Source organism: Rhopalosiphum maidis, chromosome 4 (assembly GCF_003676215.2).
Source record: "Rhopalosiphum maidis isolate BTI-1 chromosome 4, ASM367621v3, whole genome shotgun sequence".
Lineage (NCBI taxonomy): Eukaryota > Metazoa > Arthropoda > Insecta > Hemiptera > Aphididae > Rhopalosiphum > Rhopalosiphum maidis.
The window spans coordinates 8241029-8267244 of record NC_040880.1 but is presented as its reverse complement, the minus strand read 5'-3'; the positions used below and the strand labels follow the sequence as shown (position 1 = coordinate 8267244).

The following is a 26216-nucleotide window of genomic DNA, read 5'->3' as shown; positions in this document are numbered from 1 at the left end:
ATTAAATACGTATTCAGCATTTTCGATTATTGGTGCTAATTTTATTTGACACTCCCTCCTGTAAAATATAAAATATATTTGACAATAACAATTAATTATAATATATGCTGATAACATTAAACGGGAATAACAAATTCAACAAAGAAAAATAAACTATATTGTTAATTAAATTTTAATTCGCAAGTATTATAGCAATCAATACATATAACTAGGAAATAATTAAAATTAATAAATCATTATTCAATATTATAATAAAAATTAATTTCTAATGTAAGAAAATAAGGTTCTATCAAAATGAAGATTAAATAGTATAATAATTAAGTATTATATATTTTATAGTTGTAAAAATATTATAAACTCGAGTATGCAATATTATTGACAAAATTAAATCTCTCTCCCCATTCTCAGTCAATTCAAAATACATCAATGTGTGCAATTTTCTTATTGAACTTTTGCAGTGTAAATTAATTTACGACTCGAACAGTTATATTTATTTCTTTGACATAGGAGTCAAACAAAACTACATAGACAACAACGAACGCTTTTATTATAATTGACAACCACGATCCACGCGGAACTCGTTATCGTGGCGGTCTGTTTCGTGTCAAAAAACCTGCCCGTTTTTTATCGGCTCGTGTTATTCTTCGAATTGTGTCACGTTTTAATTCGACGGTTGTCTACGCGAACTAGAAACTGGCATATTCGCACTACTTTTGAACAAACAACTGTGCTTGAAAAACGATATTTTTCGTCGCCAGTACGATAAAAAATATGGCATTCAGAAAATATTTTTACAGATTCTGCGGGATTACAGAGCGAGAAGTATTGTGTTAATAAAATATTATATAAGGTGGTTCATTTTATGGAAACCAATTCGATGATTCTCTAAATAATAAGACAAAATGAATTATATATGATATAACCATATGAACAATGGTGGATTTAACTACTTAATTACAAATGTAACGTCTTTGACGACGCTCTCGGCTGGGACAAAAAGTATTCTATTGAATATGACTAAGCAACAACTTCTGTCCACGCATGAAAATATGAATAAACATTTCTATTTAAATAATGTTATGACATTTCATCGTTTATCTTTACTTGAGAAAAATAGACTAATTCAATGCGTTGCATATGTCATATGGAATTTAATAAGTTAAGGATTAAGTTGAAAATAAAACAATACCATATAGGCAAAAAATTTAGTACTGATTTAACTTGAAAATTTTCATTGTAGTAATCGGTTTTGGCATTAATTATTATAGTGGTTTTTATTGATATAGCAAAACTATAGTCATGTGGTAATTTTTTTTTCTTTTGAATTTGTATTACCAATTCTCAAATAGATTTACAGAATATGATTTATGAGCGTTTATGTTCTATATCAGAATTTTCGGAAAAATTACTTAATTAGATGTATTTAGTTGCAAGTTACACTGAAATTGTGAATCTATAGTTCAAGATATTTTGGAAATTTTTAACTTGGTTACAGGTTACAGTTACAGTAACTTAGTTGCATTTAAAACTATGAACTATTTAATTATTTATGTTTATTTATTCAAGAAAACAATGACACTACTAAATATTAATTTTTTTTAGGGATTCACGAGAAAAATATATTAGTTATATAAGTTATGATTAAAACAAAGTGTAAATATTGAAATGTACTAATGCGCTGGTTATAACATATTATAAAATATTTAAGCTAATATGTATAGCGAGTAAAATATCACATACATAGAATATACAATAACTATAATATATTAGGTTGACACGAAATATGGATAACGGACTTACACAGTTACATACGAATAGTACACTTATATAAGTGTACCTTAATGTTAAAAATTCCTTTATATTATAAAATAAAATAATACATTCACCATTTGTAATACTAATACTTATCTTTGTAAATTTGTAATATGACTAATATTAGTAAAAACTGAAAGTAAAGAAAATTAAGTGCCTAGTTAGTAGTCATTGTATGAAATAACGTTTAATTGAATGATACTATTCAAATCTTATATAAATAGACAATAATTATATCAATGATTTTTGAAGAAAAAACAAATTTTCATATTAAATATTCATATTATAAAATATTTCAATTGTTAAAAATAACAACAAAAATTATATTTATACCATTCAATCACCTAATATTTAAATTTGACTTTAGATACATATATCTTTCATTTAAAGTTACACAAAAATAAGTATAACTGATTACAAGTTATAAGTTCTAATGTAACTTTGTTACATAACTTTATTACTTTAATGATACACGTAACCAATTACTGTCCAACCTTGTGTCTAGGGATAAACATCATGAATTAATTTTATATTAGATTGTGTTCTTTTCTCACTTTTTATCAATCTATCAAAGTATAATTATTTCAGACTTCAGTAGCTATTATTAATACCTGAAATGATTCTAAATTTCATCAAATCGTTTTTTTTTTTATAATAAGATTATTTATGTTTTTTTAGTCAGTTTTAGTCTAACGTCATTTTATATTAACTTCTGTAAAATGTGTTTCAATCCAGAAATCGATCGTTTTAAATAGTTTTTATTCGAATTTGTATACTATACAATTCAATAATTTCAATCAATAATATATTTTCTTCACTCGTTATTGAAAATCTACTAGAAACTTTTATTCGAAATAAATAATAGCTTAATACAGGAGAATGTGGAAGTATAGTTTGATAGAAGGTTTGAAACGTCATCATTCAATTTGTACTTTCTCGCATCATGTTGCCGCTGTGTTCTTGATCTTAGTATAGTTTTCTAATTCACAACAAAGTAATTATTATTAATTGCGTAAATATTAATATAGCTTTGGTTCATGAATATGTATTATACTTTTTTACCAAATGTCATTGTCACACAAAAATTGGGTATAATAATAAGCAATAAATTATCATTGTAATTTCCATAACGTTGGTGTAATTATTTTCGTAATAAATTACCGGGTCAAGAAATAAAACTTATTTTATTTTTCTGTGCCCGCTCTTACTATTCACACATTTGTGTAATTAGTAACGTGTTGTGTTATCGTAATTATTTTGTTTTCGTTTTAGGGTTTTTTCTACAGTGCTTTGTCTCGATTTTACTCGAAGTTTACTACATCGTGCGCCGTTTCGATACTGGTATAGGCAAACAACATAACATTAACGTACGTGGTTGAGTGTATTGTGCGGGGATACTAATCAATCGTACTGTACTCTGAGGTTTATGCATTTCGTTTAAAGAATCGTCCGATTTTAGCGATTTCCGGTCATTTAGTATTATCCGTTATTCCGTTCGCGTCACTAAATATAAATTTATTAAGTTGTTTCGTTTACTATTGATGGATAAGGGAGTAGAGTATTATAGAATATTTGAAATGATCGAGACAGATTTTTCAAGTGATTATATTTTATTCCAATAACAATAACAAGTTAAAACCATTTAACAATTAAGCTTTTTTTTCTCAAAATTTATAAAAAAAAAAAATTAGCCATAAAACCCTATAGTAAAGCTTTTTAAGTGTTTTTTTTTTTTTTAATCATCATGAATAATAATTTTTATTGTACTTTACTTTTATCCATATAATGTTTATTTATACTTAATATACGATTTTAGAATAACATCTAAATATTTTGGCACTCCATATTAGGTTATTACCCTCACCAATCCCCATAAATATAGCTCCAGCCAATATTGGCATAAAATGAAACTTCTATAACCGGTTGAGTAACGCAAACAATAATGTTATTAATATTATCAGTGACCGTCGGGGAATTTACTTAAATCGTGTGTCACACAAAAACCTCGAATGCGTCTTTTTGCGCACGTACCGAAGGTGGCCTCGGTCCGTTTACGTTTCTCGTTTAATTAAATAAAATAATTCCAACATATATTTTTAGACCACCTTAATAGAATGTCTTCTTCAACCCGACCTTACAGATGTTTGATGAATGTTTTATTCAGTTACGCTGTATAAGATTATACTTTTTAAGTCTAGAGATACTCTTTTTAAAAACAATTATCGTCTTCTCATCGATTTTGATGTAGCGGGACCCTGTTCTGATTTATGAAATCTTATTTACGGCTGTGTATTGACTAAGGGTCTAATCGGATTTTCGTGTATGTTCGACTAATACGTACCATGCGCACGTCGGCATACAAAACTGCGTGAGTGTAATTTATATTCGTTAACAGTGTTGACAAGGCACACTGTAGGCACATCCACACTCAACAACGTTTTTTTTTTTCGATAATATTTAATTGCCACCAGTCAAACGAACTCCGTTTACAGTTATAATACTATCTAACTTTTGGAGTGTTCGACTGTACTTATATAAAAATCTCTAGGAATAACTGCTACTGCTTCCCTCGAAAAACCCACGTTCACAATGTAGAATCGTGTATCTGCATAAACATAATACACCATTCGATCGAGATTGGGTCCCCGCCGTGAATCGATCGTAAAACACACCCGATTCAAGTGTAACATTATACGCGTTTAATATACACCGCAGGGCTCAATCGGGCGCTGGGAGTTACGCCCGTCTCTCACTCGATCTTTTGGCAACGCAGACTCGACAAAAGCACGCAAATATATATATAAACAAAAGTCATCCGTGGTGTAATGCGCGCGCGGTTTTACAGTGGGTGGAGGAAAGTAGACGGTGGGTGGTGAGTGAAGACTGGCATGAGTGGCGGGTGAGGATGATATGAAGTCGGACAAACGCAAAACGTGTGGCGTGGAAGTAACTGGGGGGGGGGGGGGTGAAAATAATATTCGCAGTGGCGGCGAAAGGGTAAAATAACCTCCATGGAGGAGGACGGGGTTGTTTCATATGAGGGGTACTGTTGGCGTGGAAGTAGCCGTTAGGGGAGGTGGTAGTTATTTGGTTATTTGCGCACGCGTCCGCGAAATCAGCCCTCTGCAAACCGCGCCGACAACCCTCCAACTCCTCAGTGCATCTCACGGGACGCGTGGAGAGTACACGCGATATCGCTGCTCCGGTTAGTTTTCGCGACACTCCGCGGCACGTGCATAGGTCTGAAAATCAGGTGTCGGCAACGTGTCCGTCAGTGAGTTTTATAATACTAATTATTATAGAAGTTCGCGTAAGTCATATTTTTATAATCGTCAATCTACGTCTTATCTACAAACGAGATTAGACGGGCGGTGGCTCGGGAAAAAATAGAAACCGATTTTTTTTTTTACTTAGCGTGAGATATTATTGTTTGCGGATACAGAAATCTGTACTGACTGTGTAAGCATCTACGGACAATAATACAATATGATGACTCCAACAAGTAAGAAATATCATCTATGATAGGTGGATATTATAAAATTAATATTATACTCGAGCTCGGGACAACTATGGGTATTCGTTTCGACAACAATCGCAACAGCTTTATATATGTATATGTGTTACTGCAGGGCGTATTCGTTAAATAACATCTAATCGTCGTAGGTGATGGAGATTTATCCGCGTGAAATGGTTTTAGATCTACAGTAAACATTCCGATCGCTCAAGTGCGTGCGGCTTACTATCGTTTTGTTGCGCATTACGCACTCGGCGCCGTTTTCCAGTCGAAACGATGTACAGTTTTTCGGCGGTATTATCACAATCTTTATTATTAGGTAATCTCGATAATGAAATAATAAAAATCAAGTGTATTTAAATCAGGTCAAGGATCGCGTCGGAGACACATGATACATATATATTTTATAGTCGCATATATACGTTTGGTTTGCGAATCGAATGTGTATGTTGTGTAGGCTTTTTGAGGGCGACATTTTATTTCGCTGAGTTCGGGTACGTTCGGTATTCGTCGTCAGCTAAGTCATATACTTATTGACCAAAAACAAGGAAAACTTTTTGTTTTTTCTTTTATTATTTTACAACGGATTCACACGTAGTGTTACAAAATCCGATTTTTAAACAATATTATCTGAGGATTTCGAGTGTAATAATTTAGGCTTTGGATTTCTTAAACGGCCGTGAATTTTAATACTATATTTTTCAACCTACATAATATGCAAAGTCGCTCTAATCTAAACACGCGATTTTTACGTGACACGCATTAATATTATATAGCTATTGGTTATTTTGAAAAACATATTTTTTATCTTTAAAATACAATTGAAAACAATATTAATTACGAAACGCTAAATATTTTAAATCTTAATTTTTATTTCCGCCTGCCTGTACGCTGTGCAGTCTTTTCAATTGTAACTACATCTATGAATTATTAAACGAATTATGATATTTAAATTTCATCAACGTTTCGAATTTGCCATACTTACAACGCGTCTCAAGTTTCTTAATTATACAAATTGGGTTCCCTTGACCACCAACGTACCCTGATCACGTCCAGATGATTGGAACAATTAACATTTTTATAGCTTCCTAGTTGGCCCACAGTACAATTCTTACTAAAGTCTGCACTCGCATAATGATGGTTCGTTATAATATCGGCAATTCGGCGAATAAACCTTCGAACACACTCATCCTGAATGTGAATCATTCGGGACAATCCTGACCACCGAGGCCGCCGTTTGTTCACATTTATGCGGTGACTTTGATTTTGAAACTTGTGCCCGAATCGCGCGTCATTGATATGTCACCGAGAACTTCGCAGCAATGCCATAAATTTTTATGGAATCATTTTTGAAATTCCAGATTATTATTATGTTTAAACGGAATATTGGAATCCACGAAAAATCGAAAACAAACGTTTTCTATAATTTTAAATTACAAAAGCTCCGCACTATAAACGCTCGTACTATAAAGCTGCGACGTGCGTCTATCAACGGAAGTACTTCCGGATTGCTAAAAGTTATATTGATCTTAATTTTGTGTACTATTATTTACACGTATTGTATTTTAGTTTTGTTATTGTGTATACTTTCCGATCAGTATTAACGAAAAGTGTTGAGCCGCGATTATTATGCCTTTCTTTCGGAAGTCTAAATATTTTTATAGTGTAATACAACTATAAACACCTTATAATATATATCGCTGAACAATTAGCGCAAACGACCCACTGTATCGCAACATCTGAGCAACAATAACCATAAATGTTCAAAAATAACCCAATAGATGTTAACGATATTGAATAATAATTATATGCTGGGCTCGCAAACAAATAATAAACACACAAGAAGTATCTGTATAGCTGTATGACTGTATGGGCTTAGTATACGTAAGTAAGTATAGTATTGTCGCCTTGAAATTTCTTTGAGTAGATATATTTTAACACTATGAATAGCCAGTAATTTAGTGTCGCTAATGTCCTTACTGTGTGTTTTCGAGGGTATAACTCGTGGGCGATGACGATTCTCAACCGGACGTATAGTACTATTTTATATATAATATAGTGGAATTAAACCCAATGAATTTCCGGCGCGAATAACCGAAATAAAATATTTTGAGCTCCTCCCTCCCCGAACAAATTAAATTGTGTACAATAAGTTTTGCGAATAAGCTCGTGCGAGGTCCGCGATACTATTATTTCGTTTATCGTTTATCGATTGTATTACATTTTTTCAGTTTTATTACGTGGAAAAATGGGAATTCATTTTTTTCCAAGCTTCACACTCTGATATAACATAATATATATATATAATATATATATATACGTAATCACTAATAGTATAAAATGAAATTTATATTTCACCCATCTAACTATTTACACGAGCCTCAGTCTGCGAAACTTACGAACATGATTAATTAATTCATGCCGTGTACGCAAAAGGCGTGTAACACCCTCGGGACGCGAATACGGTTAATAATGTTAAAGATACCCGCTGGTCTTGTATTAAAATCCACCCATATTCCTTATATATCTATGATATATATATATATATTATACACATATGTATAATATAAAAATTAAACATTGTTTGGATTGTATATCGTATACGGACAGTATTCTATGTTCAGATTTTCTCGCGTTCTTCGCTGGCTGACAACGTCCGTAATGTGTAATTAAATCCGAGACGAAATTATAATATTGTAAATCGTATTCCAATACGTTTTACGATCGCTAACGATTTGTTTTAAACGGTTCTTCAATATAATATTATATAATCAACACCGTCTTTATAACCACTGTTTGACGTAAATAGGTTCATTTTTGTTCATTTTTTTTTCAAACTAAACTATGCGTATAAACGAATAGTTGTACTTTTTGCTTTGTGTAAAATAAACGGGTTTATCATTTTGTGTCGTCGTTGAACACTGTTTTACATAATGTGCTACATGTTTCGGATAATATCCTCAATTTTCTAATTAAAAAACATTGTAATTTAGTGCGTGTGTATATAGTTTTAAAACCAGCGCGTTGAAACAAATGAGATAAGTATAGACGATATGCTAGCAAGTTGTTCTAATCGATAATCGTCCGTTTTATTTCACCATACGCAGTAGTGATACATTCGATGTCCGTCCGCACCGGATTGAAAAAACAATTTTTAACTTATAATTTTTTTATGACGTCAGTATTTCCGAGAATCATAATTAAGAATGAAACCGTCCTTACAGTACATACAGACATTTGAACTGGTTCTAATTAACCAGATTAGTTCGTTCTCGGTTAAGAAAAAATAGTTTTGATTTTAGTTATTTTAATTCCAAATAACGTAGATTACATTTCGTAATATTATATTATATTCAAGAGTTTTAATACAAAATGATTAAGAAATTATATTTTTTCCGCCGTCCATCGCGTTAGTTTTCGGTCGCCGAGTGTTAATCTGACGCGGAGCTGCAGCTGCAGTTATTTTATTACATTAATATGAAATTGTATACGGCGTTGATGTCGTTTTAAGTATAGCTTTATACTTTACCACAATGTATTACGTGTATACATATATCACGAACACCCATGGTCCCGAGCTCGTAAAATGTCTCAAATACCTAGTCACACACTGTCGGCGCGATTATGTAATAATAATAACAACAGGTACAGGCGATTTCGGCCGCTGCTGTAGGGGAATATAATAGCTGCAATAATAAACCGGAAGCGGCCCAGCTCTTCGGCGCCGGCAGTGGTTTTTTCGGTTTGAAAACCGGGAAGAGGATATACGTATAGAGAAAAGGTCGCATCCGACGCATCACCACTACGGCGAGCGAACAGCGGCGGCGGTGGTGTCGGTGGTGATGGTGACGGTGCTCCTCGGTCCGCGGCCGCGGTGGTGGCGGCGATCTGGAGGTCACGTCGTGAAGGCGGCAGAGGCGTCAGCGGCGGCGGAAGAGTCCGCGGCGTCGAAGGCAACAGCGGCGGAGGAGTCCGCGGCAGCGGAGGCGGCCGCTGCGGCGGCGGTCGCTGCTCACGGTGGCGGCGGCGGTGGCGGTGGCGGACGTTGACGGCACCGCGGCCCGCCGCACCATTTCAACTTTAACTAGTACGGCCGCACGCACGCCACTCCGATCACAAGCGCTTCAGAATCGGAGGCGACGCCAACTCACACGCTCGCACGCTGTCGTCAGCTTCGACTCGACCGTTACCTGTTACACCGCAGCCGATACCGCTTCACCAGCACCGTCTTCGTCGTCTTCGTCGTCGCTGCTCAACAACAACGACCGCCGACGTTACCGCGTGCCCGACGCCTGCTACACACCGCCGACCCCGAGACGCGCCGAAACCATGGTTTTGCTCAGGACCGACACCCATCGGCACATACGGGTGGTCAGACAGGAAAACCAGGCCAAGTCGAAATTAAACGCTTCGCAGGTATACCACGCGACCGCATTATGATAATAATAATAATAATAATAATAATATCTCGATCCACGGGGTCGAATGGTATAATCGTAATTAATGTATTATATTACCTTTTATCTCGTGTTTTATACAGTTCCCGAGTGTCCGTAATAGATGTCGATGTCATACGCACACCTATTAGGTTAGGGATTCTATCGTCCGCGACAAAGCTTAAATTATTATAAATATTAATAAGGGTGTTTGGTTAATGGCGATCAACATCTGCAAGCCCTCAAAGACTCATATCTTAACCTTAAAACGTGCTCATCAATAACAAAAAAAAATTATAAACTTAACATTATTTACGGTTACATAAATAGTTACCTATTGTTTTGTACCTCAGTATCTTAAAAAAAATCAAAAATATTCTGATTTCTGAATTTAACTGCAAATTTCAAAATACACCATTCAATATACAAAGAAATAGATTTTTAAGATGATATATTATGATAAATAATAAATAAAATAAATATATTTTACTATATTATGAAATTCTTGGTATATGGTATTATATGTACAGTTAAAAAATTTGGGGTATTTAATATCACTGATTTGCGCCTATAACGAACTTTTTTGCAGCTGGAGTTATTATATTATTATTTTGTTCGATTTAAAACATTAAATGTTGTCTTTGGAATGTTCGAATTACTGTCATCACCGTGGTTAGATGTTTCAATAGTATTAATACAGCCATTTTGAGTAGACTACACCAAACAGTCGATTTTCCCCACTTTTTCGTCACTTGTTTTATCAGTGTTTGCGATCCTACACAATTCAAAAATCCGAAAACCAAAGAAATTTTTCTGCGTTCAAAAATAATTAACTGTTTATGCCGGTCTGAAGAGACGTCAAATGCAGCAGACAGAAAATGGTATTTTTAAAAACACCAGACACCGGTATCATCGTTAACATGCGATTTTTGTTTGTATTATAAAATCAAAACAACGCTTTGTCGTGTTTATACTATTTGAATCGATTTCGGTGTATTATTCTGCCAAGTCGAACTCAAGTAGATGGAAAACGCGTAGGCACGTTCAGCCCTCTACTCTTGATGAGATTTTATTACAATATATATCATCTAATAGTAGCCAAATCGTATATTTTTTCTGAAAACTACATCAACCTATAAATTGAACTTTATTGACTTTATAGCTCGCATATTATGCTCTACCCATTTGGCGGCGATATATTGTTTCTCTGTGCAATCGAACGATTCCGTCAAACTCGTGACTACCTATATGTAATATGTATAATATGTAAATTGTATATTATACTAAAATATATTTATGTTTATATGCCGACAATATCAATAAAATATGTAATATATATATAGTGCGTTTATTGTCATTTCCGTTCTGAGTTTTTAGAGACTCGATTCGTTTAACCATTACACGCTTGACGTTAATCGTTATATTATATCGTTTATAATCATTACACGAGGTAAACTGTACAGTAGATCGGTATGCGTAGTGGCTAACATACATATAAATTTGGAGCGTGATTGTCGACAGTAATTATTATTATTATTATTATTATTATTATTATTATTAATATTATTTATTAGTTTATTACTATTACGAATACAGTGTTTTTCGTGTTTTCACACGAGCGACCCACCTATACATATTAATATTAGGTAATGGTATCCAATTGTTTTGATCGAAAACTGATTCCGTCTCTGCTGCTCCGCAAGTAAAAACAACCATATAATGTACATGCACCTATATTCTGTAATACAATATATGTGTGTGTATGATATGTTAGGACACATTTTACAATGTAAGACAATAATAACAGCTTTGAAAATAATATAATAATAATCGCCAGCTAGGCCTAAAACCTGTGCGTGTAATGTGTAAAATAGTGAATCGTACTCGTTATACGCAGGTACAATAGGTACATGACTGAAAAACAAGTCGCGGAAAATATTTCGTGATTTGACGGGTGCGATAGTGATGACGACTAGCTGCAGGCAATATTATTATAAGTTATAAGTTATAACGTATTATAACAACGTACGCGTGGCTATGAAATTTGAGTTCGGTTGCTAATTTGCAGATTAAACGCGTTTATTCCGGTTATATGAACGAATTTCGCCGCCTCCGGATTATTCGATTTTATACATTGTATATTATTATTATGTCCGGCTGAAAGGTCGAAACTGCAATGACTACCCTTAATGGCATTATGTGGACTACCTATAATAATTGCGGTCATACTCCGTTTTAAACTATAAAAACGTAACAAAAAAAAGTATTGTCGTTAATTATTTGGTTTGGAATTTAAAAATAGAAAATTATTTTGCCAAATTTGAAAGTAATTGAAGTGAATACAAAAAAAATATACAATAAAATCAAATTTATAATATACATTATTATTGTTAGTAAATTGACAAAAACAAATACATTTCTGCCACGTAATGATATACGTATTTTTACGATTTGTATATTATTTGATTGTATTTTAGAGTAGTAAAATATATATATTGTACGAGTGGAACACTATAACCTATACGTTGAACTTTATTAATTTTTTGGATAGGCCGTAATATAATATATGTATCGGAAATGTATAAGCTCTCGAAAATCTGCAGCTGCATGCACCGCGGGTCCTATAGTAATGTACGAACTACTATTTTTCCGCACTAGTTCGCATACTTACTACTTATATATATATTTATATAAATAGCGTATTTAATACAGCCAACGTATGCGCTATATTAAAGCGTATATATATATATTATATTCGTACCTCTAGATACCCCCGTGTCGGTTTCGTGCCGTTGTTTTCGACGCTGTGCAGGGGATCGTGTAAAATATATATATATATACGCGATTCGTAATGCGCTTTCCCGCAGCAGTGTGACCGAATAACGGCGGTGGGTTGGCCCTGACAGAGGGTGAGTTCGTATACCTTTTTTGGTCCATGCCGGTACACCCTGCGGCGTGCGCGACGCGTATCCCGCGGTCACGTGAAAACGGACTGTCGACAGTATTAGGTACCGATCACAACGACGAAGAATTTTTCCCAAGAAAATTCTCCGTTTTCTCATAAATCGTAATAAATTACCGACAACGTATCCATTATTCATCAGAAAATCGCATACTTGTGATTGACTTCAGAGGTGCTTATACTGCAATATCATATAATACACACTCGCATAGGAGTTCATGGATACAAAAAAGCGTGACGCCACGATCATGATTTATTATAATTTGTGATTGTGAGTGTAGTGAAAATTTAATTGAAAATACGATAAACGAATCAAACGTATCGCTCTTCGTCAACTATACATATAATAGGTGATGTACAGGCAGTAGTGCGGACTTATTTGTAGTTAAAGATATTTTCAAAACATTGCAACAGTAATTGAAATATTTGAATGTTTATTAGAAATTCGTTAAACTCTGTGGAGGAAGGCCGATTGAGCACATTACATCGAAGTAATATCAATTTTGAATCATACATTATTTACCACTGAGATTAATATCAGTATAAATTAAGGTACGAGTTATTACGATACATAGGTGTTTGAACTTAATGTTTCTCATAGCCACTTACCTGTCTCTACATATAATATGATTCATTGAGCTTTTTTTATCACGTATATTTAAAATGGCTGGCGTGTCGCGTGACAAACGGAAGACAAAGCCGAATCTAAGCACTTTTGTTTTGTTTAGTTTATTTTTAACATTTTAACGAGTTGAATTTAATAACCACGACGAGCTAGACCCGCAAACGCAAACAAGTACCTAGTTAAAATTGTGTTGGTAAGCTACGATACGCGATGTGTTGTCAAATATAAATATAGTGTATACACATAATGTATTATGGAAATAATTTAAAATTTATAATCGCAAATAAGTATTGTTTTTTATTCACGATTCAAATCGATCATTTGAAAAATTAACTCAATACCAACACCCTTTATCCCTCTCAAATCGGCACCCCATCACACTCTTTTCTAGGTCAGTTTTTTTATGAATATTCAGTCAACTACCTATACGTAGTTAGACGACGACTGAATGCAGCGAAGATTATACCGATTTAATTATTCTATTGTGATACAGCGTCGCACGAGTTCAGACCTATATTTTAGCTAACCTAATACCTGTGTACGAGTTTATAATATAAAATATGTATACTAAACGTGCGTTATGTTTGCGATAATATTTTTCACCCGTCGTTATTCTTTTCGTTCGCAATCAGTATTGTTCCGGTAAAAACAAAAAAAAAAGAATTCCCGACGCCCACAATTTATATTATATAAACAATAATGATATACGAAAAACTCTTTTCCATAACGAACAGAATAATAAAAACAATCGTCTAACGAATGTATCTAAAGTCTCGACTATACCTCGTCACACACCGCAATCGCATTATTATTGTACTCGGACACGACCGAGCGTGGGCGGCGTGAATTTGAGTTCACATGTTAACATCTTTGTAGATACATATTATATTATACAGGTACGACTTCTTCGACGGATTTCGTACGTCCGTTTCCATTATATCGTAAATTCTATAATATCCATTATTACAATAACGGACGCCCCCCCCCCCACAAGTCCGAGACGACGTATAAGTTCGTCATCATCATTCGGTTCCTTTCATCGCCACCGCTGACCATCACAATAACGATTCAATGCCAGCAAAAACACGTATGTACCTATTATGAATTATAATATACATAACACCTGAAGCTTCTATACAGCGCGCATTTGAACTGTATTTCGCGGCGGCCCCAGTTCCAAATGAGCATTTTTGTTTACGATTGTTTTTATTTTACGTTGTTTTTGTATAGTATTTATTATTTCGTTGTCGCCATCGTACGCATCGAGGTCGATAAATCCTCTTGGTGTATATGCGCTATCGATCGAATTGGTAATTATTATTAATTAATTAACGCGTTCGTCATTATTACCCAACGATTGATATATACATATATATTATATGCACGCGTACGACCGAATACATCGTCATGATCTATCTTTAATAAAAGTCGCTTTGGCATCGCCGAGACCTTCGAAGGAGACGTGTCGAAGGGCGGTTTAGGAATCACAGTTGAATACAATTGGTTTCAATAACATCCTGTATAGAATAATATATATTATATACTTAAATTAAATGTTGGTACATACTCACTCTTTCGTTAAAAGTGTATACGTTTTGAATGCCAACCGTGATAATACTTGTACCTACAGGTACAGCATAATATAATATTATGTTATATAGTATAATATAAGTATTATGGACCTAGAGTGGACGTTAACAATGCGAAAACAAACTTTGATGAAAGAGAAAATTTAATTAACTTGTAGAATGTAGATCCACACACGCATAAGTACGAGACTAATGAAAATTTTATCGTGTCTGTTTCGTTTGTCGAAAACAATATAGGTAGTGTTATATTTTAGGAGCTGGTATATAGTTATCCTTCTGGCCATCATTCTGTATAAACACCCAACGAAAACAAACGTCATTGGCGGTTTAATGTCAAAATCACCATATGGGTGTTTCAGTAAAACATTTGATATATTATAATAATATACATTACTATTATTCTACATTCTGCGTTCATTTCATTTTCACGTGGCCAATAGATAAAATAAATACCCTCGGTGAATGTAAAGAGCTAAACGTCTTGACTGTATAAACACGAACAACAAAAATATTTGATTTAGGATTATCAAATGGGTTTGGATTTCAACTTTCGATTATACATCAATATACCTGTAATACGGTTTAGGTGCACAACTCGAATTTTTGTGTTTTATTTTAAAAGTAACACGACTGCGTCATGGCCTATCTGCAGAAAAGGATCATTTCTTATGTATACGAATATGACAATAATAATATTAATATATTATATTATAAGCCTGTACTACGGAAAAAAAAAAGATCTTTTTGACGGTGTAAACTATAATAAAAGAGATGAATAAAATTTGTTATTTACGGTCAGGGATCATAAACATTTTTATGTCTGTAAGACTGCAAAGTAACATAGTATTTATCAAATCGCACGCGTTTCGAATAACTTGCATCGTATTATTTTATTTTTATGAATTAATTAAAACATTTTAAGAGTGTCCTCTTATTCATATTTTCTAACTATCCATATTATTCTATATAATACTATGTAAATTCTATATATTACTCGTATATATGGTAGATATTTACGCATAAAACTAAAAGAACAATTCGTGTTTTGACTCGAAGCCAATACCGAGGCCAGTATAATATGACTTTAATAATATTATTATAACGATAGGTTGTACTGACACCTATTGTTGGGAGTCCCAAGCACACTCGATTCGATGATCTGCCGTGATCACGATTCAGAGGGCTAACACGCATGGAACTCCTGCTCTGTCGTTATACACATGTATGATTATCACAGTAATAACTGCAAGGCCGAATATCGTAAACTCCATAGTGTTTTGGGCTTCCGGCACCCGGACCGGTCGGGCCATTATTATGGACGACGCACTTTAATGTCTTATAGTATGTTTTCCGCTCTTCAAATCAAAGTCCGATTGTCTCGCACAGGCTAGTGAAAGACACGAGGTTAAATTATTGTAGGCATAACAACAGCAATAATACTTGAAGCCTAATAACCCGAAAGATCCTGAACATCAACCAAGACCTCGAAATATCAGCAAAGTCAGACCCGTCGTAGCTCACGAACACCCAACTAATTCGCCATTAAAACTCCGCAAATTTGTCCGTTCTATCTTCTATGTATGCTTACACAATACGACTGTAATAAGCACGCCATTCAGCTATCGACGAAAGACATTCTAAGAGCACATCATTATATTAAATTCGATTATCATTCGTTTGACAATAAAATAGTATATAAGGGATATACTTACCTCACTTTATATAATGTATTAATATATATCTGATTCGTCCGTAAAAAGCTTCAAAACATATTTTGAATATAATGGTACGTAACGAAATCATACATCATTACTATAGCTAGCAACTGGAGCTATATTTTCATCCACCACATAATAACCTTGTCTATCGACTTTTCACTATTTAAAACGATACGTACTCTACATGTGTTATAAAACGTTAATTATTTGTGTACGTTTTTTTACGTATACTTGAATCGTTTGTACTTGAAAATATACACAAGTATATAATGATATATAATCATTAAATTTACTACGAGAGATAATATAGTTTTGTGATTTAGTGCAAATAAAAATACGATTGAAAATATCCAGAGTTAATCCATTACGATCGATAATTTACTAACATGAAATGAAATAATAATAATATAATTGAAGGGTGTGAGAAGGGAGCGCTATGTTTATTTGAGAAAAAACTTTATAGCGGCAAGACATATTCGCATATTGCAAAACGTTAGGAAAACTGAAAAAACTAATAAGATGAAAATTATATTTGGGGCTTAGTAGCATGACAATTTTTAGTCACTCGTATAACGTACTTTTGTGCCTAACAATAAATTCAATATTTTTACTTTGTCTAACTTGCAAATATTATCCATTTGTTCATATAGATCCTTGCTTCGCTAACAGTATCATTATGCTCAATGGTAGTTGGATTCGCGTCCGCTTACACGTCACCTGCCTTACCGTCCATGAACAGACCGGGCAGTCCGCTGACCGTAACCGAGGAAGAAGTAAGTACCTACCCATTTTTGTTGGTATTTTAAATTTGTGTTACTAATACATTAATTGCTAATATTTTTATTACAGGGTTCATGGATCGGCAGTCTCATGCCACTGGCTGCACTCATCGGTGGCATGGCCGGTGGGCCCCTTATTGAGTCCATTGGTAGAAAAACCACAATACTCGCTACTGGAATACCTTTTATTATTTGTAAGTAAACACTAAACAATAGAAAACTCCATTTAAATTCGATAATCGTAAACATTAATTTCGTAATAAATTTGGTATTTAGGTCTAAACCGAGTACCTACTTGTATTTTTTGTCAGTATTAACCTACTTTTTGATTATGTGCATATTACTAATGCACATCTTAATTTGAGTACTTGTCTATTCAAATAATTTTCTATTTATTATACATATAAAATAAATATTTTGTTTAAGTTGTCTTATAGCAATATTAACGTTTATTGTGTTTTCGTTTATTTTTAGCCTTTATTCTGATAGCGATGGCTGTTAACGTACAAATGGTAATGGCTGGTCGGGCGATAGCCGGATTCTGTGTAGGAGTGGCTTCATTAGGTCTTCCTGTATACTTAGGAGAAACTGTACAACCTCAAGTCAGAGGGACGTTGGGACTTTTGCCCACCACTCTCGGAAACAGCGGAATTTTGCTATGTTTCATTGCTGGCAAATACCTTAACTGGCAGATGCTTGCTATCCTTGGTGCTTGTATCCCTATACCGTTCTTGGTGTGCATGTTCCTCATCCCCGAAACCCCACAATGGTACATAAGCAGAAGTAAGTTATTCTAGATGTAAATTATCTTAAACTGAGATCGTATACTTAAATAACCGTGTTTTATTTGTTTGTGCGTGTTCAGACAAAAGCAAGAAAGCCAAAAAAGCTCTTCAGTGGCTCCGGGGAAAGGACGCGGACGTAACGCAAGAATTTAGTGAGATCGAAAAAGCTAATCATATGGGCAAAAATGAAGAAATGCCCGGATATCTAAGTTTGTTCTCTAAAATGTACTCAAAACCGTTGCTTATATCTATGGGACTCATGTTATTCCAACAGCTCAGCGGAATCAATGCAGTCATTTTTTACACTGTCAAAATTTTCAAGGTAAATATCATATAAATGTTAAATATTTTGACAATCGTTATGAAAAAAAAATGTACGAAGACCCTTAATTTCTCACATCTAAAAATGTCGATTAATCTTTTTTTATTGTTATTATTTAGGAAGCGGGAAGCACCATCGACGAAAACTTATGCACCATTATCGTGGGTATCGTCAATTTTTTGTCCACTTTCATAGCAACCGGTCTCATCGACAAGCTCGGTCGCAAGATCTTACTGTACGCGTCCAGCACTACGATGGCGATCACACTCATCACTCTCGGAACGTTCTTCAACTATAAAAACAATGGTTACGACGTGTCTCAATACGGATGGTTGCCTTTGGTCAGTTTCGTGTTTTTCATCATCGGGTTTGCTATCGGCTTCGGACCAATTCCGTGGTTGATGATGGGTGAAATTTTGCCAGGTAAATATAATAATTAATTATAAAACTCAACCAAGTATAAGTGCGATATTATATTATAATTATGATAACCTACTACTTATCAGTTAGGTTTTAAATTTTTTGTAAAGGCCTTGGTTCCTATCTATTTTTCAGAGATTAAGTAAAGCTTTGACCATATAAAATGTACTTAATATCTAACCTATTTTTTTTTTAATTTTGAACCAAATAGAACGCCTAAATAACTGATAAAAAAAATTCTATTACTATATTTTTATCAAATTTTCGCTAGAGCGCCCTTTTTCCACACACACGCGCCCAATACCAATATATAATTATGTCTATATATATTTAATAAATAATCTAACCGATCAAATTATGTTCTGATTTCAGCCAAAATCCGAGGCACGGCTGCTTCGTTGGCGACAGCTTTCAACTGGGCCTGCACATTCTTAGTCACCAAAACGTTCGCCGACTTATTGCGGGTCTTCGGCACAGACGGCACTTTTTGGATGTTTGGAGGCATCTGTCTGATGGGCCTGATATTCATCATATTCTGCGTACCCGAGACTCAGGGTAAGAGCTTAGAAGACATCGAACGCAACTTGACCGGTGTAGGTAAAGGCCCAGTCAGACAAGTAAGAAGGATGAGCTCGATAGCGCATCTAAAACCACTGCCGATGGCCATCTAAACGACAGGAAAAATAATAAAATTTTATTATGTATTAACTATAAAAGAAAATCGGCGTATATATATATATATATATATTATAATAATAATATTATACATCAATTTTTCTTCGGAACGTTTTCGGAAATTACAAAATATAAAATTCGCAAGCTTATATCCATGCGCGTACCTCTTAATATTTTACAATAAAATTTACGTTTTTATCATTACAACTTTTTAACTTTATAATTTGTAAATGTGCATAGACCATTTTAAAAACGCGTTAGACTGCACTGTTCTAAAGTGTTATTATATAATGGTGCTAAAATATTTCGGACAATAATTAATAAAATAAAAATGACTTTTTTTTAAATTTATATAATATTAACTATATATACATAAACTTAAAAAATACGATTACAAAAATGATATCGACGAAGGCCGTCTCTTATTGCGTTTCCACATTCCGAAGAGTAGGTGAAGTTCCAATTTTTTATATTAAATTATTATTATTATTATTCGTGCTGTGATAGTGACAGAGAATCCCCTCCCTCCTGCAGTGTTTAATAATGTTTACACCACGATACGCGTTTATAATATCTATAGATCAAATTCCGTTTTTTATGATCGAATCAATCCCTCCTCACAAACCCTTCAAGTTTTTTTATTCGACTTAAGAATTTAATAGTATGATACGTATATAATAAATATATATATATTATATAATTATAGTTGGGCACTCGTTATTGTACTTACAATTTAATACATTATTACACTATAATATTATATAAACCTATAATATATGTCGATACGCTTAAGCCACATTTTTATATAGGGGGAGGCCTTCAAGTCTGTGAAGGTGTTGTGTGTGTGTGTGTGTGTTTAGATTAACGTTTTTAATATTATTATTATTATTATTATTATGTAGGTGTAAAATACGTAATTACAACACTATGTATACCGTTTAATGGATCGGTGAACAAACGACGTTTTTAAGTGTTTTTTTTTAAACGATTTTTACATTGCAGTATACTTGGTACCTATATTTTTTCGTTTTTCCTATCCGTTATAAGTAAAACCACATATGATTCCATTTACAATATGTGTAATATAACGGATCGTGAAACCGAAAAATAAATAATTATTAAAAAACTGTGCATCGAGTTATAGCAAATTTAAAATAAAATATAATAACTGCGATGAAAGGACGATTTTTTTTACTAATATCAAAAAAAAAAAATAGTCATTCATTCGTAAAAAGCCATCCCATCGTGAGTGTGTACAACATAATAATATGATCGATATTAGGAAAACTGATATATATATACACACGCCTACAATGAGGGGTGGGTTATTACAAGTCGATAATAATATCGATACAATTTTTATAACGATTAGACTGTTTTTGATTTTTTTTTTTTTTAATCAATCTTATTATGATTGATATTATTATATAACATAATAATATCAATATTGAAAAGCCTCGCGTAAAAATCGTTTTTTTACCAAGTAAATATATTATTAACACAAATACTTACTGAAATCAACTTTAAAATCGATGTCGTTTTTTTTCCAATCAGGCGGGCAAACTTTGTGATTTTATTATTATTATTTTTTTTTTGTATTAAATTTAGTTACCAATATATTAAACTATATGAATTTTTTTTTTTTTGTTAGGACATTATTATTTATTAAAACAATATATAGATTCTTGGATGACATGTTATTTATTTCTAGATTTATTTAAATTATAATATAGATTTATATTTGTGTTTTGAGCTCAAATCACTCTGAAAAAAAAAATGTAGTACATTTATATTTATATTGTCAATTAAAAGAATAAAATAAAAGCAATAGATATTATTAGTTATTACTATTATTACTATCAGCTGTAAACCTATAGTTATTAGTTAATGAATTAACAACACATTCCATATTTTACGAAATTATTTAGTATATTATTATCAAAACATGTATGAAGTATGATTTTATTTTATTTTTTTTTTTAATTCGACGTATATTATTTCAATTTAAAAAAAAATAAAACATTTTTGTGGCTTAAGTACGTTTGTCGAAGATGCGTTAATTCATTATTATAATATATTTATTATTTAATATAATATACATTTTTAGAGACTTAAACTTTTTTTATGAAACGAACATACGATGAAATATTGTTTTATTTATTTTTGTATTACAAAATTATTTGAATGTTTAGTGTTTAAACATTGTTTAATTTATGTGTACAAATAAACATTATTTGTTAAACATATTTAACGTTTTTTTTTACTCCTCTCCATTTCATTAATCTACCTTATAATAAATTATCTACTTCTGTAGTGAAAATCTTATCATAGTGTCATGTACTCTTATCTAAACCTTATATAGATGTATATATATCAAATGCATAGAATTCAAAATTCTTAAGTGTTTGTTAAATAGTTATGTCATTACAATCGATATCGACAACTTAATGCGACAAGTCATGATGTAATGTGCAATATGTTTGTGCTAATGTTTTTTAAAAACAATGGTAAAATTTTATCTAAATCGATTTATATAAATATATATTTTTTTTTTTTAATGAAAATTATAGAAATATTTGTGTTTTTTTGTTTATATCATTGTCTTGTTGCGATTAAACGATAACTTTCCGTAATTTGATCTGTTTAAAAGTGTTTTATTGTGCACCGTGAATTTTTTCCTCGTAAATATATAACATCGCACTATATACACCGCGAAGGTACGTTCATAACTCGTCGTGTGGCGCACTTAAACGTCGTATTCCGTGTGTTAAATACGCGCATAGGTTACGTCATGTTGGTAACTCGTTACCGACAAGTCGATTGTATTGTAATATCGCAGAACAATATTGATTATATTCATCTCACGCGACACCGCGGCGAGTCGTGAACGCAGCCTTCGCTCGACTAAACTGACGGTCTGCTATAATAGACATCACACTAGCCGGGTGTTAGTGCACACCGACATATTATTAGATATACACTCGATGACCATTATATCATCAGTATAGGTTCACCGCCGCCGGTTGGGTTGGTGTTGGGTCGTTGGACGTTGTAATGTCGCACTGAAATTTATTACTATTGTCATGAAGGATATCCGTATATATTTTAATTCTCTCTTCCGGCCCACGGTTACCCCCCGAATTCTGAAACTGTTCGCCGATTTCTGTCCACGTTTCTCGTCCGCCGTCAGAGAGAGTATATATTCAAGGGCACCCACGTCCTGTTGTTGCTTCCCTCTGGAATTTCCAGACCTCTATGTCTGTATTATTGTTATACTCATGAACCGCACGACATTGATCGCGATGTCCATAGTATAATAATTAATATAGTATAAATGATTAGACGTTTTAATCTTTCTCCGAGCGAGATATTATCCCGCGGTTACGCCTATTGGTATAATATACAATTATTCAGTAAACTTACGACATTACAATTTTTATAATTGTAAACATTAAATTTCTTTTTTATGTTATTATTCCTCGCCCGTGATTCGACTTTCCTTCGGGTTTTCACTATAACGTATTTCTTTTCTTACGTTAACAAAACTTGCTTACAATAAATTATTCTCCATCCGATTCACACATGATTATAGTTTTTATTCAGTTTAAAGTAATTTTGATATTTACCATTAACAGCAGCATACACCTACCAACCTTTATTGTATTCTTGTAGAAACAAATAAAAATTTCAACAAACATATTCGGACTCTTTTTAAATCTGATTTCTTTCTGTTATAAAATATGCAATTGTCGTTTCAATGTGACCTGAAAATATTATTCAAGGTCCACTTTCCTGACTACGTAACTACTAAAACCACAAAAATCATTAAAACTCATTTTTTTTTTTTTTAATTATACAACAACGTAACTCCAAAAGAACAAATTCAAATGAATAAATTTATTTTGGTATATATTATAAACTGTGTTATTATAATAACAAATACAATAATACTCGTTTAATATTATGTGCATTATACAATGGTGCTGTTTAATATTCATAATTTACTTACACTTTATGTATACATATAATAATACTCTATGCGTTTATATTTTACTTCAAATAATAGATAATGTCACGAGCGTGCCATTATAAGTACGTACCTACCTATATATTATATTATACTCGTACCTTTAGAGTTTAGGTACACATAGGCACTGTATACATTATATTATTATTATTATTATTATTATTATTATATGATTATTATACAAATTAACTGAATACTTACCTGCACCTACGTGTGACCGAGGTGAATAAATTATTTTTTGGCGTAAAAACATGAAACAAAGTGTCAACTAAATGAAACAGTAATTGAAGCCCTTAAACACGTCGCATAGACAAGAGTGGATGAAAAACGAAAGAGAAATGTCATTGACGTGCGTGCATACTTAGGGTGGGTGTAGTACTGTATAGTGTGATTAAAAACGCAACCGTATTATATACGAATTCGTTCTGACGCCAACTAAACATAATTTTCTTTTAATTTAGAAAAACTAGTGCAAAACAATTTATAATATTTGAACTCTGAAGCCAATGAAGGAAAAATGACTGCAAGCGTCTAATTATTTTTCACTATTTCGTATTATTTTATACAACACAGGTACGTCACAATTGTTAAAATTCATAAAAATACTTTAAAAATTATCCATACATGAAAAGTCAGTGGGTCATCAATTTAAAAACGTTGAAGTTTCTTATAGAAGGCATTTTTTAGTGTTGTAAAAAAGTCGATACCTAGTTCCTAACGGTACAAGCCATAAATATAAATTTCAAATTACTTAGATTAAAATCGAAAAAATATGTGAAGAGAGTTTTTAAATTGTACACGAACGTTACCGCCGTTTTCATAAGCGTATAACATGATCGATACGTACAATATTTATGGATCTTTTTTTTCTATATTAGTTGAGTATACAAATAGCTCTTTATTATGGACTGTTCTTTAGCGTAAATTATCGAAATATACTACACTATACACTACTACATATACAAATGCAAAACTAAAAAAGTCTAAAACTAGACAATTCATAATTTTCATTTTCAAATATTTAAACGAACCAAATATACAGCCCAGAAACATACAATATTATCTAATTTAAATGGTATTTTAATTATTATCGTGGTATTTTTTTAATAGCCAAGGGTGTGGTACCTACGTGTAATTATATGCTTGATACGAAGGAACGCAAAAGTTATTTAAACAAAATTTAGTATTTATATATACGAACCTCGAAATAGTTATAAATATTATAACATATATAAGAAACATTTAAAAATAAAATATCAAATAGTTTAAGTTTATCTATCTACGTTATTAATTTTTTAACCACCTATTAGTTTTTATCAATTTAATAAAGATAATATTTTTGTAATATGTATTTGCAATACTATAGTATGCTTAAATAATATAGCAATATATATTTTATTACATTATATTATATTTTATATAAACTCAACAATAAGACAATACAACGTCGCCATCATAGGGATATCGTCCGTGTTCAAAGGGTTCTCGAACGGTCGAGTGGCTTACACGAGTACCTACTATTATATTACCTGCACTTTAGAATTTTAAGCACGTCGTGACAAAAATAATCTACGAGGGAGCGCTGCTTTTGACACCTTTTTTATCGGAGCTGAAATGCAAAAATTATACGGCACGGAACCTATAGGGTATTGTTGACGCTCGTATTATCAATAATATCGATATTATTATTATTATTTATTATCTGTATATTTCTTATATCGTATTTTTCCCACGTACTGGGTTTATGATATGTTTAAATAACTTTAGTGTGTGACAAACCATGTACGTATGTGAGTGTCAACTGTGTCTGCAACCATATGTGAAAATAAATGATTTAATATTATAGAAAATTAATAAATTCTTATATCCGAAAAAAATTTGTGATATGGTCCACTGTAAAATGTAAATATCCGTGATCATCGGGTACTGTCAGTGTGGTAAACTATGAGTCACGAAACATATAAGTTTTCAGTCACCAAACCTACCCTTTCCACTCACACGCACAACACGTTGCCGGCTCCAGAAATGTCTATAATATTGAAATTACAATTGAAAAATATCTATTTTATAAAGATTCTAAGCGGAGTCCTTGGTTTTACATTAATGTTTATTTTTGACAGTATTTTTGTGTTTGTTTTGGGCGATAATAGATAGTAGACGCGCATATTGAAATTGAGTTATTTTAGCAGCGGACTGTATTGCAACCAAAATTAAAATTTTCATTTGACATATGAGTCACTCGTAGTATTGTTGTCACACCTCTGAAATTGCATCTACCGACACAACGGTAATCAATAACGAATTGTTTTTATTGCTATTCTTGCTATATTCGCCAAACTGTGTCATAGGACAGCGCGGTATTACAGGTCCGTTACCCCGGGCCTCAGCACAGCCATGTTTGAAACTGAGTATAAAAATTATCCAGTATTATGTACTTTATTTTGTACAATTTTGTACAGTTTTGGTTGTACAACCAAAATAAAATTGTGTACACCTCCCCGAACATGAGAAAACGCGATTTCTCCGTGTCCGTTGCTGCGGTAATGTTACCG

General features: G+C 32.8%; 1 protein-coding gene across 6 annotated transcripts in view; it reads left to right on the top strand.

The window, feature by feature from the left end:
- LOC113549849 (facilitated trehalose transporter Tret1-like) overlaps positions 1 to 20745 on the top strand; it is a 54089-nt gene extending 33344 nt beyond the window's left edge. For 5 of the 6 annotated variants that reach the window (XM_026951326.1, XM_026951325.1, XM_026951324.1 and 2 more), the window contains 6 exons: positions 17307 to 17429; positions 17506 to 17629; positions 17910 to 18218; positions 18301 to 18542; positions 18662 to 18965; positions 19335 to 20745. In XM_026951326.1, coding sequence (XP_026807127.1) covers positions 17307 to 17429; positions 17506 to 17629; positions 17910 to 18218; positions 18301 to 18542; positions 18662 to 18965; positions 19335 to 19633 — 1401 coding nt within the window. In that variant the 3' untranslated portion in view covers positions 19634 to 20745. Of the gene's footprint in view, positions 1 to 9403; positions 9743 to 17306; positions 17430 to 17505; positions 17630 to 17909; positions 18219 to 18300; positions 18543 to 18661; positions 18966 to 19334 lie in introns of those variants that run through there. The other variant, XM_026951328.1, reaches the window with a different exon arrangement.
- The last annotated feature ends 5471 nt before the right edge of the window (positions 20746 to 26216 follow it).